Source organism: Chiloscyllium plagiosum, chromosome 1 (assembly GCF_004010195.1).
Source record: "Chiloscyllium plagiosum isolate BGI_BamShark_2017 chromosome 1, ASM401019v2, whole genome shotgun sequence".
NCBI classification, from domain to species: Eukaryota; Metazoa; Chordata; class Chondrichthyes; order Orectolobiformes; family Hemiscylliidae; genus Chiloscyllium; species Chiloscyllium plagiosum.
The window spans coordinates 134,262,244-134,279,436 of record NC_057710.1 but is presented as its reverse complement, the minus strand read 5'-3'; the positions used below and the strand labels follow the sequence as shown (position 1 = coordinate 134,279,436).

At 39.1% G+C, this 17,193-nt stretch overlaps 1 protein-coding gene across 2 annotated transcripts in view; it reads left to right on the top strand.

Annotated features, from left to right (window-relative positions):
- ap1ar (adaptor related protein complex 1 associated regulatory protein) overlaps positions 1–10,057 on the top strand; it is a 121,279-nt gene extending 111,222 nt beyond the window's left edge. For both annotated transcript variants that reach the window (XM_043697636.1, XM_043697627.1), the window contains 2 exons: positions 3,188–3,310; positions 7,441–10,057. In XM_043697636.1, coding sequence (XP_043553571.1) covers positions 3,188–3,310; positions 7,441–7,706 — 389 coding nt within the window. In that variant the 3' untranslated portion in view covers positions 7,707–10,057. The remainder of the gene's footprint in view (positions 1–3,187; positions 3,311–7,440) is intronic.
- The last annotated feature ends 7,136 nt before the right edge of the window (positions 10,058–17,193 follow it).

Sequence of the window (17,193 nt, the reverse complement as noted above, 5' to 3'; positions counted from 1 at the left end):
ACCTTTTATCTCAGCCCGCTTGGCACACCAGCCTCATTCCTGAAGAAGGGCTTATGCCCGAAATGTCGATTCTTCTGCTCCTCGGATGCTACTTGGCCTGCTGCATGTTTCCAATACTACAGGCAAGTCAGACAACAGAATGGTGGAAACCAAACAACAGGAAGTGGGGTTTTTTGATTCTCTGAAAGTTTTAGCGAACTTTCTCCTTAATAACCTTTTAACACAGTAGCTTACCCACAAGATTTGGCCAAATATTTCATATTGTAACAATTTTCAGTGAGATAATATAAAAGGGAATAGAACATAGAACAATACAGCGCAGAGCAGGCCTTTGGCCCTCGATGTTGCGCCGACCTGTGAACTATTCTCAGCTCGTCCCCCCACACCATCCCAAAATCATCCATGTGCTTATCTAAGGGATCTGATACAAATTCACAGGCCTGAAAGATGACCAGGCCAACAAATCAGCAATGGGGCATATTCAAATAGGAAATACATGAAAAATAAATCCACATGGCATAAAGAATATGAACCAAAATCTAGATTGGTATCAAAAAATTAAAAGGTTTAAGCCAAACAAGAAACTTAAGTAAGATTCTTGATAGTGTGGATGAGCAGAGAGATCTCTGTGTCCATGTGCATAGATCCCTCAAAGTTGCCACTCAGGTTAATAGGGTTGTTAAGAAGGCATCCAGCACACTAGCTTTTATTGGTAGAGAGATTGAGTTTTACAGCCATGAGGTCATGTTACAGCTGTACAAAACTCTGGTGCGGCCGCACTTAGAGTATTGCATACAGTTCTGGTCTCCACATTAGAGGAAGGATGTGGAAGCTTTGGAAAGGGTGCAGAGGAGATTTACTAGGATATTGCCTGGTATGGAGGGAAGGTCTTATGAGGAAAGACTGAGGGATTTGAGACTGTTTTTGTTAGAGAGAAGAAGGTTAAGAGGTGACTTGAGACATCTATTGTGATGACTAGCATGAGGGGACAAAGCTTTAAACTCTGGCAGCTCATTCCATACACACACCACCCTCTCAAAATGTTTCCCAGTCTGGTCACTTTTAAATCTTGCCCCTCTCATCTTAAACCTTTGCCCTCTAGTTTTGGACTCCCCTACCCTGGGAAAAAGACCTTTGCCATTCACCCTATTCATGTCCCTCATGATTTTATAAACCTCTATAAGGTCACCCCTCAGCCTCTGATGCTCCAGGGCAAAATCATTCTCTCCCTATATTTCAAATCCTCCCATCCTAGCAACATCCTCTAAATCTTTTCTGAATCTTTTCAAGCTTAATCACATCTTTCCTACAGCAGGGAGACCAGAATTGTACACAGTATTCTAAAAGTGACCTCACCATGGCCTGTACAGCCACAGCATGGTATCCGAGCTCCTTAACTCAATGCACTGACCAATGAAGGCCGCCTTCATCACCCTATCTCCCTACAACTCCACTTGCAATGAGCAATGCATCTGCACCATTCGGTCTCTTTGTTTGGCTACACTCCCAAGGGACCTCGTCCCAAGGGAGGCCTAAGTCCTCCCCTGATTCATTCAGTGACTAATTCTATATTCAGAGATTTGAAAGATTCCTGACAGCAACCAAGAACGTAATCCATTTGGGTGAAGTGACTGATTTTCAGTCATGCTGTTCATTTTAGTGTGACTTTCCTTTTATTGATAAGTATTCAGAACATCCCCACCCTCCTTTGGAAAAAGAAAATTTCAAATCATCCACCACTTCTGTAAAGACAGATACAAATTACTTGTTTAATATTTACCATTACCTCTGCAACTTCTTGCAAATTCCCCTAAGGATCCTCAATAAAATCAACATTTACTTCTAGCCTAACCACTTACACGTTTGATGTTTATATGCTCCGTATTGCCTGGTTCCTGTATGAAACATTCTCAATCGATTCTTGCACTTTCCACATGCTATTGATTAATAGCTAAACCATACTCTTGATATGCCTCTTCCTTTTTCAGTTCTGGTTTAGTTTTGATTTTCTTCATTGAGGCTGCATTCTTTGGATGTTCTACCTTTTCCCTTCAAAGGAGCTTGTACCTGTTCTGTCTCTTCTGTGAATACCGTCTATTGCTTTAATTTGCAATCGCCATTTCCAATTTAGCAATGCACCATCCCTTCCTGAAAACATTTCTTGAGAAATTTCCCCTTTGCTATTTTGTGGTCTTCACGTAATATTACCTTAAACTGAAGTGTATTGCTACTGTTGGCTAGATTTCTTCTTAATTACAAACATGTAAACCATTGCTAAGGCTGGAACTTATTATCCATCATTAATTGAAGTTGAGAAAGAGGTGGTTAGTCACCTTGTCGACGACAAAGTGATTTGTTAGGCTGTTTAATAAGGCAGTTGAGAGTGTGGCTAAAGTTATTTAGATATTGGATTAAATAAGGAGAAGAGATGGATTGTATTGTAACAAACTTCACATGGTTTACTTTATTTTCCAGAACAAAACTTTGTTTGCTTCTTTATCAACTGGAGACTTTTTGATCAGGAAGATTCTCCTATGTACATATCAGAAATGCCTCTCTTTCACTATTTTTAACAGTTTTGCCCAGTCTATACTCAGGAAATCAAAATCTTACCAATATTGCAATTACTTTTTTTGTTGCATCTCTTTGAAATTCACAAATAAATTGTACTAAAGCAATATTAAATAAAGCAATTCTTTGTACTGTGTGACCTTTATTATGTAGTTACAGTAGCTTCACATTCACTTGGTATAGTTAGCTGCAAAAATGATAAATATATAAAAGTATTTTATGTCTGTAGAATACTCAACTACAGAATGAGCAATTCATGATTGTTAGCAGAATGCAAACATTGCTGGCTGAATAAAAATCGAAAGAACTGTGGATGCTGGTAATCAGGAGCAAAAACAGAAATTGCTGGAAAAGCTCAGGAGATATGGAAATCAGAGTTTTTGTTTCATCCTCTGAACTGGCTACTTTGTTTTTCAATGATCATTTTAAAAATTTTTTAACCAAGCAGATGGAATATGTTCGTACTGGTTCAAATGTAATTCAGTCTTTGTAGCTTTGTGTCATAACTGTGATGACTTTGATCAATACTCATTTTTAATTTGATTTATAAGTTGCACATTTTGAGACAGAATATAACATTCTTACATTTTAAGATTTGTTTCTGCCTTCATGCTAGGAATCTCTTCAGAGGCAACTATTCTGACACCAAATACTGAAAGTAGCTGTGACTTGACAACAAAAACCAAATCAACAAATGACGATAGCACTTCACTGGACCTCGAGTGGGAAGATGAGGAAGGTAAAACTCCTTAAATATGTAGACCTTCCGTCATCAGTTTTAATTATGTCGCTGAGCAGAAGTCAGGAAATCCCTGTTGAAGAGGTAGATAAGTTCTAGCAATCTGGGAATGGCTTTCAGATACTAAACTTATCCTTGGCTCCACAGATTTGCATTCACTTTTCAAGGTTAGAATACCATCACATCAAATATTGTTTTAAGTTTAAGTTCAAATACGAGGAATATTTGTTAAATATTGGATGAACTGTTACGTTATTTTGGCTGCAAAAAATCTTTAGTTAAGCCACACTGAACAATTAAGTAGCCTAATCTTCTGCACTCATTTTAAGAATGCACAGTCACTTTTTCACCTTAAATTGTAATCTACTTTATCAACTTAGATTAATCTATCATAACTTGTGGAATACATCAAACAAATTTTAGAATTAGAATTGGGTTTGTTGTCACACACTCAAGTACAGAGATACAGGAGTACAGCAAAACTGTACAAAGTCACTATTTGTGGCACCATCTTAGATACAAAGATACCAAGGTACAAAATCTTCTGTGTAAATTGGAAAAATGAAGAAATAAAGTTAAAAGATCAGCATTACAGCCCTTCTAAAGCAGGGAGTCCATCCTAGGCTTCCTCAGGAAGGCCGAGAGTCTGCACTGGGCTTCCTTGAGGCTGGGAGTCCCTGGAGTCTGCACTGGCTCAACTCTCCACCACTGATGCCGTCCAAGGAATAGAGGTAAGTCGAGAGAAAAAAATGGATGGACAGAGTGGATGAGCTCCAGTTTAGGAGCCTCTTCTGCCACCAACTCACAGGAAATTTGTCTCCCTTCTAGGAGCTTCACAGTGACTTGTTTCTTATGAGACTTCAAGTGGTTAGCACTGCTGCCTCACAGCGCCTGAGACCCGGGTTCAATTCCCACCTCAGGCGACTGACTGTGTGGAGTTTGCACGTTCTCCCCGTGTCTGCGTGGGTTTCCTCCGGATGCTCCGGTTTCCTCCCACCGTCCAAAAGATATGCAGGTCAGGTGAATTGGCCATGCTAAATTGCCTGTAGTGTTAGGTAAGGGGTAAATGTAGGGGTATGGGTGGGTTGCGCTTCGGCAGGTTGGTGTGGACTTGTTGGGCCGAAGGGCCTGTTTCCACACTGTAATGTAATGTAATCTAATCTAATTAATTTTAAGTGTTGAAACAAATCAAATCGTCCTGTGCAGTTCAGAAAAACAAGAAAATTAAGACATCAAAACCCAGCGTTGCAGTTTTTAAAATTGATGAGTCATTTGCTCGTAAAACTAATTTTGTGATGTTGTTTGGCCTGCTTTGATCCTTGCCTCTAACCATCAAACATGTAAAAGTGTAGGAAAATAAGCCTGTTCTAGGAATATGAACTATGGTTTGCTTTGAAAACAGTTCTATGTTGCATTTGGAGTTAATACAATAAAGTCCCCATTGTCTGGAATTTTCATGCAACAGACAATTGATAGAAGTAGGTTTCCTCACATTGGCAACTGATTGTTTGGTCATATCTTCCTCTCTCTCCCTTTGATCAAAAATCACTGACAGTGCTTATGAGCAGGCTTGGTCACAAGCACCCGTGTAACCAGCACCCCCATTCCCCATGCAAGGTGCACATTACAGAGTTTATTGTAATTCCAAATCGAACAGTTTTTTTTTGCTACAGGCAGCTTCCACGAAAAGTCAGTTTTATTTCTATGGTCCAGCAGCTGTAACCTTTGTGTTTTTTTTCGTCAATGGCAAGAAGGAAATATTGCCATAAAATGAGTGCAATGAAAGTTCCCATCCAAGCCACTTGCCATCTTGACTTAGAACTGTATTATGTTCATTCACTGTCACTGGGTCAAAATCCTGTAACTTCCTTCCTAATGACGTTGCGGGTGTATCCCTACTTAAAGGACAGTGGAAGTTTTAAGAAGGTAGCTTATTTATTAACACCTCCACTGCAATTAGGCATAGGCTACAAATGTTGGATTAACCAACAGTGCTCACATCCCATTAATAAACTTGTAAAAAATGAAGGTTCACTGGACTGAGTCCTAGTATCAGACTGTTATTCTGTGAGAAAAGATTGAGTAGACTAGACTGAAATTTGCTGCAGTTCACAAGATTGAAATACAATCTAGCTTAAATATATACAATTCTTAAGTGGCTTGACAACATAGAAGCAGAGAAAAGATTTCTTCCTGGCTGGACAGTCTTGATATTTGTCTCATTGGCCAAATAATCTCAGTAGATGAGATGGAGGTTGTTTAGCTTGAGATCGAACTAGCCTACTCCATTTTCTATTTGAATTCTTTCATATGCAACCAATGCTGCATTTGTCTGAGCGAGTGAATTAAACTTCCCCATGGACAAGCAACCACATTGCAAAGGCTGTAAAATTGTATAAGATGACCAGGGTGTAAAGTCTGTAGCCATACACATTCAGGGCTACTCCCTACACTGATGGGCAACAATTCCACACACTCAAACTTCAGATTATTTTCAACAGTCAATGAAATTTTATGTGCAAATGCTTTATTCCCAAGCAGCTGTCAAAATGTCAACATATCAAAACAGTCTAGTGTCTGATCTTTCTGAGAAACAGACTGTGCAATTAGTGCAAAGATAATCTCCTTGATGCTGAACAATTACAGATTAATATTTTATTGAATGATGAGTTGTTCTCTTCATCTGTATCATTGGTGTATCAGTTTTGTATTTTAATTTATAACTTTTGGAAGTAATTGAAACTTTGGGATTTGATTAATATTTAATCAAGGATCTACCTTTGGCCCTTCCAATTCTCCTCTAAATGTTGCAACTTAACATCCAAAAATAAAGTCAGATATCATATGTATGCTGATGAAACCCAGTTTTATCTCACTACCATTCTTGACTTTTTCTCATTATATCTGATTTGTCATGCAGCTTGTCTGACATTCATTATTGAATCAACAAAAGTTTTGTGGACTAAGTATTTGGAAGACCAAAGACTTTGGCCCTCAGCATAAACTCTGTTCCCTCATAAGCCATTCTATTCTCCCTAGCCATTATCTAAAGCTAAATCAGATTCTTTACGGTCTTGCCATCCTATTTGAACCAGAGCTGAACTTCTGACCATGACCACACTAACACTAAGATTCCTTGAATCCAACTTTAACAGCATATATTTTTAACCTGTCTCAGTCTTTTTGCTGCTAAAACCATTATCTGTGCTTCGGTTACTTGTTAATCAATAATTCCAATCTTCCATAAATTTGAGCTCTCAAAAAAAGGTTCCTTTGAGCAATTTCCAAGCATTTATCATCATTGCCCTTACCTACATGAAATCCTAGTCCAGCAGCCTCTCGAAATTCCCATCCTTGTGTTAAACCTCTTCAAAAACCTTTTGCATCCCTACATCTAACCTTGTTCCCATCATTATCCAAGAATACTTGTCACCTTCAGTTTTGTTTTTAATGCAGTTTCTCACTTATTTTGTCACAATGCCTGTTCCAGTATAGGCTATATGCTTTGGAATTCCTTCCCTATCCTGGCTATTTAAGATGCTTCTTAAAACCAATCTCTTTAACCATGCGTTTGGTCACCTATCTCCTTGTGGCACAGTGTCAAAATCCTGTCTGAAAACGTTCTTGTGAATACATATTGCTGTGTTAAAATTGCTACATCATATAGGTTGTAACAAGAGTCATGTTTAAGAGGCAGCACAGTGGCTCATTGGTTAGCACTGCTACACCAGGGACTCAGGTTCAATTCCAGCCTTTGGCGACTCATGGAGTTTGCACATTCTCCCCTTGTCTGCATGGGTTTCCTCCAGGTGCTCTGGTTTCCCCTCTGACTCCAAAGATGTGCAGCTTAGGTAGATTGGCTATTTTAAATTGCCCATAGTATTCAGGGATGTGCAGGTTAGGTGGATTGGCCATGGGAAACACAGGGTGGGGAGTCTGGGTGGGACACACTGCAGAGAGTCAGTGTGGACTTGGCCTGAGTGGCCTGTTTGCACACTGTAGGGATTCTATAAGAAAGTAAAATTATAAAAGATGATTTTTCTCACTGCTCTTGCCTTATGATACAAACTGAAATTTTAGAATTATTTCACCTGCTGAACTAAACAAAAATACCTTTTTTTTCATTCAAGGGATTAATAGAATGATTCCAATGAGAGAGCGCTCTAGAACTGAAGAAGACATTCTTCAAGCAGCCTTAAGGCACAGCAGCCATAGACCTGGGAGCAACCCACTGTCTGCATCAGATGAGTCAACTGGACTGGAATGGGAAAATGATTTTGTCAGTGCAGAATTGGATGATAATGGAAATTCTGAATATGCAGGTTTTGTGAACCCAGTCCTAGAACACTCTCCTAATGATATGAAAAATACAGGTGGTGATAAGCAGAGTAGGTAGTGAGCTTTACTAGATTGTAATTTGGTTGAAACCAAACTTTTAAGGCATTGTAAGAATGTATTTCAATTCTGGTTGGACTTTTTACCTTTTTGATTGGTGGTCTGAGTCCACGTAGACAGCAAAAGGACATGACTGCTTTGTATTTTGTTAGCACATACAATTTACAATTAAGTGCAATTCTTGTAAAATTTCAGCTTATGAATGAATTTTTAAGCCATTACATTGGGTGTTGATTAAAAAGGTTGTGTTGTAAAGGGAAAATGTGATGTGAAGTATAATTGATGAAACTTTCTAGCTATGAGATGCATGTTTGTATGTATTCATTTTTATGAGTCACTGCTGTTCTGGTTGTATAAAGAGTAACAAATAATGGATACACTGGATTATTAAACTGGTTTATTGATCAGTTTTGATAAATACTGTTATATTAATATGTAAATATCATGAAGCCTTACGAGATTGACTTATTTTCTTTTCATAACAAATGAACCTTTGTTTAAGTTATATATCCATTGGTTTTATTGAGTTATTCTTGATTGTGTGTTAGCTCATATTTTTTCATCAATATAAGTCTGTTACATGCTTTGTTCTAAACAAGAGTATTTCAAAATTGCAGGTCAAGTTGTTTTGGTTCCGTAATGTCAACTCCTATATTTCTTTGTTTCTGCTACTTCCTCCTCATTCTGGGAAGGTAGGTGGGAGAGCCAGAATTGCTTGTGTTTTATAACCTCAAGAGTCCTAGTGGACCTTAACTGAAATAATGTTTTCTTTTTTGAGGTTCCCCTTGCAGCCTGACCAAATATTGCTGAGCTCAGAAATAGCATGTTCAACTTCAGATGTATAAAGATTTGATTCCCATTTTAGTCTTCTGATATGAAGGCTGTAAATTTTACTACTGAGATCAAGTTACAGAGAGGTTACACATTGTTCCTGTTGCCAACAAACACAGTTTCAGGCATATTTGAGAATGTAAAAATAAAATTCTGTCTTTTTATTTTGCTGACTGTAGGCCTCAGTGTGAAAGTCGTTTGAACAATTTTAGAACATAAAAACAGGAGGTTGTGATTTGACAATTCAAACATGCTCAGTCCAACACTAGCCTGAGACCTCTTATTTCATGAGCTTCTGACAATCTATTGAATATGTTCACTGAACATCCAGAATTCTCTGGTGTGGGGAATTCCAGAAATGCACAATGCTTTGATGAGAAAATCTCTCATCACTGCAGTCCTTAATGGCCAACGCTTTATTCTGAAACTGTGAACCATAGTTCTTATTCCCAGTTCAGAGAAATGTCCTCAGAACATCCATCCTGTCACACTTTGAGAGTTTTGAATGTTGAAATCACCTCTCATTCTTTTAAATTTCAGGAAATGTCAGTCCAATCATTATCATCATAAGACAATCCCCTCATCCCGGAAATTAATTGACTGGGACAATTCATAGCTGCCCGTAATTTGTTATTAAACGAGCATTTTAATTTGGAAGCCAAAATAAATAACCTCAAAAGCATGCTAGTGCAACAGAAGAGCAGTTTTGATTTAAGTGAGACATGTTATTGTGGAACGTTTTTGATTTGTTTTTAGACAGGCTGGTGGGTATTTCATTTTATAAATTGTCTGGTATTGGATTTTGAGAGAGCTGTTTGAAAGAACTACATGCTTTTTCTGATTTAATATCTCTCATCTGGCACTCATTCTATAAACTTGATGCGACCAAGCTGGTGGATAAGCACACAGTAGATGTGCAATAAATAATGTAATTTTCTAAATGATGCAGTTTTCTCTCAACATTTATGTAGAAGTTAGGGTGTTATACACTGTAATCGGTCAAATCAGCTAGTTATGAACATCTGTTCTGGACACATTGTAAATGTATTTTGACAGTGGCACTTTTAAATCTTCCCTGTTTCTAAAGTGTAAATGAGAATCATCTCTTGTTTCTGTTAATTTTTGGTATTTATAGTTGTAACTTCTCAATCAGTTTATTCGAAAAGTTTACTCTTCTTACATCAACCTCCCTGCTGAATATATCCCAGACATTGTTGGTCAAGCTATGCCTTTCTTCCACCTCCAGGGACCTTGGCTTACTTGCCCTTGGTTCCTTAGCTTATCAGTTGAATTTTGCCAAAATCTAACATTTCCTTGTTAAAGTGGGATTCCCATGCTAGTTTGCAACAACTTCTGACACCGAGTTTGGCTGCTTTGAAGCTTATTCCTTTCACTGTTAATGGTTAAAATTTTTAACAAAATGTTAGTGTAAATAATCCCATCTTTTTGCCCTGAGAAACTTGTCTGTGTGTAACACGTCACATTTGTTTAATTGATAAACAGAGCCAGCTCATCGGTCTACTCGTGTTTCACTCATTTTGTTTGGAGTGAAAGCCAGCTGCTCAAAAAACCAGGGTGTGAATCAAGAACAGAAAATGCCGATTATACTCCATTCCTGGCAGCCTCTCTGGACAATGAAAACAGTCAGCGTTTGAGGATAACATTTCATCTGTTACTGACCTGAAAAGTTCTCTGTCAAGAGTGTAGTGCTGGAAAAGTACAGCAGGTCAGGCAGCATCCAAGGAGTAGTAGAATTGACGTTTTGGGTATAAGCCCTTCATGCCCGAAACATCAATTCTCCTGTTCCTCGAATGCTGCCTGACCTGCTGTGCTTTTCCAGCACCATGCTTGGCAACTCTGAGCTCTAGCATCTGCAGTCCTCAATTTCTCCTGTTCATAGATGATGTCTGACATACTGAATGTTTCCACTATTTTCTGTTATTACATGAATTCAGCATATGAATCTGACTGCATTTGTTCAGCAGTACAGCAACTGAGGAAAAATAAGAGCCATCAAAACACCAGAAGTTGCACTTTAGAATATGTTAATAATTTAATAACAGGAGAAGCTAATAAGTACATGAGGGAGAAAGGAAAAGGATATGGTGATGGAATTAAGTTGTAGGAGGTTTAAATGAGCAGAAAAGCAGAGGTTTTTTAGGCCAATTGTGTTATTTTTGTGCAGTGAATTGTAAGTTAGCAGCTAAAGTTAATGCATTCTTTAGGTTCTGAAAAGACTTGCTCATAATATACCAGAGCCTTTGTGTTGGTGTGAGAGAATTATCACGATATAACATTTTTTTGATGGAATTCCATTTTATTTCTGGAGTCCTGATAACTGGCACATTCATATTGTACATTTAATTTTTTTTCCACACATTACTAAATAAATGCCCTTTTGACATGGAGTGGTAGCTCTTTCGGGTGTGCAATGATCTCTTAAATTGTTGTTTGAACTCTATTGAATTGATTTCCTTCCATATTTCCGGTTCCAGCACATGAAACCATTTTACTTGCAGTGTTTTAGACTCTGTCATTTTTTTTCATTCTGATGCATTCATCACTAACTAGCATACTAAAAACTGTTCAATATTTTTAAAAGTGCATATGGATTATAATAAAGCATTTTTGGACAAAAATTAAGGTATCATCCCAGGCTATAAAAGTACTGATCGTTAGAAATATAGACTTTGAGAAGTGAATCATTATTAAAATCAAAGAAAATCTATTGGTTTTATGGTAATAATGAATGTCCACACTCCAATAGTTTGTACCAAATTCACCACTAGTTATGTTTGGCTTTGTATTTGCATTTTGGTCCAGCGATACACCAATGGTCCAATAATTAATGAGACTGGACAGAAATCAAACAAGGTTCATCCATTATATATGTTAATTTAGTTACCATGAAAGATTTAATTACTTATATCTGCATTCAAAACATTTATTAAAGCCATCAAAGCAGAAGAATAATCACTATTCTCAATTTATAAAGAGTTTTCTTCCTGGCTGTCTGTCCACCTGGTCAAGCTGCTTAAGTTTCTTCTGACTGTCAATCAATAAGCACATCGACCTGGACCCAATATACCGGCCACTGCAACGGACAGCTGAAACTGACAACCGGAAGCCGCAGAGATAAACCACTATAAATGCCGGAGGAAACATCACAGAAGCGCTTCACAGGAGGCTCCCAAGCACTGAGGATGTCACCTAGACAGGGGCTAGCTCGGCGAACAGAACCACAACAACGAGCACCCGAGCTACAAATGTTCTCTCAACTTTTTATTGTACCTGCACGCTAGCTTTCAGTGACTTATGAATAAGGGTACCTAAATCTGTTTGAACATAAATGCTTTAATTGCTCACCATTTAAGAACTATTCTGCACCATTGTTCCTCCTACCTAAGTGAATAACCTCACATTTATCCACATTATATTCCATTTCCCATGCTCTGGCCCATTCATTCAACCTATCTTAAATCCCCTTCAAACCTCTGCATCTCCTCCTGTGACTCGCTGCAACCAAGTTTTCTTTATCATTGGCAAAATTTAAAATGTGGAGACCAACTGTAATATTTTCATCATTACAAACATAATAAACAGCCGGAATCCAAGCACTGGTCACATTCTATCAACTTGAGACTGATCTATTTATTCCTACTGTTTTCTGTCTGTTAACCAACCCTCAATCCCATGCACTTCAATTTTATCAACTAACTTCCTGTATACAACTTTAACAAAAGCTTTCTTAAAGTCCAAATACAGTACATCCACTGGTTCCTCCTTATTGATTCTGCTCAGAACATCCTCAAAAGACTTCCCAAGTTTGACATGATTTCCCCTTCCTGTTGAGTTTCTTCAGCACTTTTGTTTTTATCCAATATATGCTAACTGTGCTAAATCCCCCGACACCCCTGCGTCCCCTAGCTCTGCTTCCTCTAATATAAAGCCATCTCTTGTAGTATCATGGCAAGGTAAATCAATAGGAAAATGTTTCTTGAATAAAGATTTCCTTATGTTTTCCTTATCTCTGAAGACTTTATGCTGCTAAAGGATATTTACAATGAGACAAGGGATATTACATGATTTCATTGAGTGAAAGAGCAATACAGCAAAGTCTCTTCTCTACTGAAAAACCTCAAGTAAGTTGTAAGTCCCCATTACACAGGAGCGTGCATATGTTAGTGCCAAAGATTCGTAAGGTATTACAAACCATTACAAAACCAAGCAATGAGCAAATGTACACTATCATATGCAATGAGTGACTGTGCAGATATCTTAATCAGGCAAGGGCTTGATGATAAAATTATGTAGGTAGAAGGAATAAAAGCATCCAATGCCTATATTTTAAAAATAACTGTCAAGAGTGCTAAGTTGGTGTGCTCAGTAACAAGGGCAATGTACTCATTCTTTTATCAATGATCTGCATAGAGTTGCAGACAGCCATATGACAGCTTGAAAGAAGAATTAATCGGACTGAATTGTAAGAATCCTTAGAGAAAGCATCATCTGACTACTTGCATTTAGGGATGACAATGTTAGCAAAAGCAATTCAATCTTAAAATCAGGAGTAAAATCAATTGGTGATTCAGGGTTATAGGGAGAATCGTATCCCAAAAATGACAAATTCAATGTAATATGTTTATTTAAAAGCAGAGACGGTCTTTGCAAAATGGAAGACAGGAAGAGGATACATCACCCACCCCAGCAAAATGTTATGGGTGCGGCAGAAAAAAATGTAAGTGCAAAATCTGCCCTGCCAGAGCTCCAATAGCACTTTTGCAAGGTCATTTCCAACTTTTGTGTCAACACAAGAAGATTGTACAGAATAAGTCCAGAGAAGCTCAAATGATGGCAAGAACCATAAAATAGAAAGCACCAATAATGTACGGGTGCCTTTCCTTTGTGAAACAAAGGAACCAACTGAAACCTACTGGAGTGCTGATATCGTAGTAAAGAGAAACAAGACTTTCTTTACGTTAGACCCAGGTGCAGCAGTTTTAGTTCCTTTAGAAAAATCACTGAAGTTATCATACATGATCATAAAACAGGGTTATTCACTCTTAAACAGGAAAACCTGTACCAACATACATGTGGTTTGTAAGGTAGAGGAATGGGAAAGCTAAGGCTTTAAAAGTTTTTCAGTTGAATTTTCACAGCTTGATCAGATGAGCTAATGGGTGGCAGATAGAGTTTAATTTAGATAAATGTGAGGTGCTGCATTTTGGGAAAGCAAATCAGGTCAGGACTTATACACTTAATGGTAACGTCCTGGAGAATGTTGCTGAACAGAGAGACCTTGGAGTGCAGGTTCATAGTTCCTTGAAAGTGAAGTCACAGGTAGACAGCATAGTGAAGAGTGTTTGGTATGCTTGCCTTTATTGGTCACTGCATTAAGTGTATGAGTTGGGAGATCATATTGAGGCTGTACAGGTCAGTGGTTAGGCCACCTTTGGGATTCTTTGTTCAATTCTGATATCCCTGCTTTAGGAAGGATGTTGTGAACCTTGAAAGAATTCAGAAAAGATTCGCAAAGATGTTGCCAGGATTGAAGTTAAAAATCACACAACAGGTTTATTTGGAAGCACTAGCTTTCGGAGCACTGCTCCTTTATCAGGACTAGTTGGATCAAAGGGTCTGTTTCCATGCTGTACATCTGTATGGCTCTATAACTCAATGACGCAGACTTTAGAAGTAATGATGTAAAAGGAGGTAAATGGTCATCAAACCATCCCATCACTGGTGAAACTTTTAAGTGTGTTGGGTAAATTAGAAGTTGGAGTCTCCTGAATTCAATGAGAAGTTGAATGTTTGATGTGGGCCTAGAATGGGAAGCAGGTCTGAGTGCAGCAGACTCTCCCGTTTTGATGTAACATATTGGTCATTCACTAATATGTCACTTGCACCACTTGGACTCCTCCACCCTATGGAAAAGATCTTGTCTATTCATCTTATCCATGCCCCTCATGATTTTATAAATCTCTATAAGGTCACTCCTCAGCCTCTGGAATTCCAGAGAAAATAGCCCCAGTCTATTTGGCCTCTCCCAATAGTTCAAATCCTCCAACCCTGGCAACATGCTTGTAAATCTTTTCTGAACCCTTTCAAGTTTCACAACATCATTTCTGTAGCAGGGAGACCAGAATTGCACGCAGTTTTCCACAAGAGGCCTAAATATTGTCCTGTACAGCCGCAACATAACTTCCCAACTCATACTCAGTGGACTGACCAATAAAGGTAAGCATACCCAAATGCCTTCCTCACTCTCCTGTTGACCTGATACTCCACATGTATTTGCCCCTTTAATGTTTAAGCATCGAGCAGACAGGGATCCCATGTCCAACAAATTGGCACTGACCTGGGAGTTGTCCTAGCCATTTTCATCTGTAGAACGGGAAGTGATGGAAAGAACGCAGCTTACCTCTGACACTATCAGTATTGGGTTCCACCTGGGCATCAGATGCCACCACCTCATGCTCCCCCACCACACACACACAAAGACAGTCCTTATGTCTCTCTTTATTTCACATTATCCCAAAAGGCCATTTTGCCCAGCACCCGTGTTCCCCAATGTTTCAACCCACCAGATTGCCTCCAACTATCTTCCCTGCCTCGTAAACGCTGACACCTGAATGATGCCCACCCTGCTCCTCTACATGCCCCATGTGGAGGCCATGGTGGTTGGTAAGACCAACAACCTCCACCCCCTGCAGCCTACCATGCCCATCAATGCTATTCCCAGTGAGCCTTCTGTACATCCTGCGCAACCCCCAGACCTCCCATCACTATCTTGGAACCTACCCTCTACAAATACCGCTGCTTCCCTCCCCCAGCCTTGACTTTCCCATCCCCTTTTGTCAGAAATCATCTCCACTGCCACCCAACCCCCTGCCCCCCCATGCTGCCCTCTACAGGCTTCACTCTCAAACTGCTCAACAGACAACACACGGACTTTCCCAGGACTGTATTCATAGCAGACCTCAGTCCAACTTCGACATGACTGACCAGATCCCTCCCTGATTGCTCTACTTGCTGCTTCCCACTGGAACAACCATGATTCCTCAGACTTCTTGGATGGCCCTAGAGAACTGACCATTGCCCACTCCCGGCAGTATGGTTGAATATATTCCATGACTGTGACCATTCCTTGTGGATAGCTTACTATAGCCAGACCTATGGAATGTGTGGAGATTGCGTCTGTGATTGACAATATTTGGACGCCCAGACAGTGACTCCCACACCCTTTGGCAAGACTGCTGGCATGGCCCCACATATTTTCCAACATGTCTATTTTGTTCGATGAGTACATACTGAGTTTGTTGCACATGCAGCTGACACATGCTTTAGGTATTAGGCTCTCATGTCTTCTGGACAGATCCTTCCTGATAAACATAACAAGCAGCCTGTTAGTCTGGGCTGAAGTGAACACCAACACAAAAGCACAGGTAGTGTTTGGTTCTGGTTGAAGTGTTGACAGGGAAGGCAAAGTGTGGATGCTGCAAGCATGCAGGTTGGCTGTCAGTGAGCGAGCACTAAGAGAACAGACAAGCAGCCCTGAGATGCAGCCTGATCAAATCTGTGTCTGTGCAGAGGCTCTTACAGCAACCTTTCAATATTAGTTGCTGGTGCACCCTGAAATGCAGATCTGAGCTTCCTAAGTGTCCTGCGACAGGTTAGGAATCATGACGGGTTGATAAATATCAGATGTCAATGTCCATGAACAAGGAATACATACAGCAGTTATCCATGGATGCTGCCTGGTGCTGAGCAACTTGGACTCTTGTTGCACCCAGCAGTAAGCTGAAGTCACCAGGTATTCACTCTGACTTCCATGGTGCAAATTTTCAATGTCTAGCTTATTCGGTATGGTAGAAAGCTTAATATTAAGAAAGCAAGTTGTGCTGTTAATAAGGCACTTAACAAGCCATAATCCCCTTTTATTGACATCTTGCTGTGGAAACTCACAATGCCTGACCATGTACTGGATTGCTCCTGACATCAAGATAGACCTCGCTGAATTTCTCATGTAATTCTGCCACAAATCTTGCCATAGGGCATCTTCAGATTTCTATTTCATGCATTGTTACTGCAAGAAATACACAGAATCTTCCTTATAGTTTTATTTAGCAAATGAATATTTTAAAGTTAAGTTTCCCTGGGGGAATTAGGATAATGTCAATTAATGATTTCTTGCTGCTAAAGAAATTAGATTCCTCAGATTTGTAGCATTTTTACAACTTCTCAATTTTTCTTAGTGTTGTGCAACACTCCCTTTTGCATATTTCTTCTTGGTACCGCTTTATAAGCCAAATTGAGCTCAAGTGTCATGTTGCAAACATTTAAGCTCCTCCTTTCCAAGCTCATGTGCTATATTTACTGACAATTACAGAATTGGGCTCGATCTTGGATCATTTCCACATTATCTCTGAGTCTTTTGGTATGCTGATATCAGCACACTTGCTGCTGTTTTTTTGGTTGTGTTCAAGCTAATTATTAGTCAACATTGGAATGAAGTGCAGCAAACCTTTGATGTCACTTACCTCAGACAAAAGATACACGTACCAAGTCAATAAATTGCATTATTACAAACTATCATTCAAGCATTTTATTTCTATTACTCAAATTAAAGATTCAAACTATTCTACAAACATTACCTG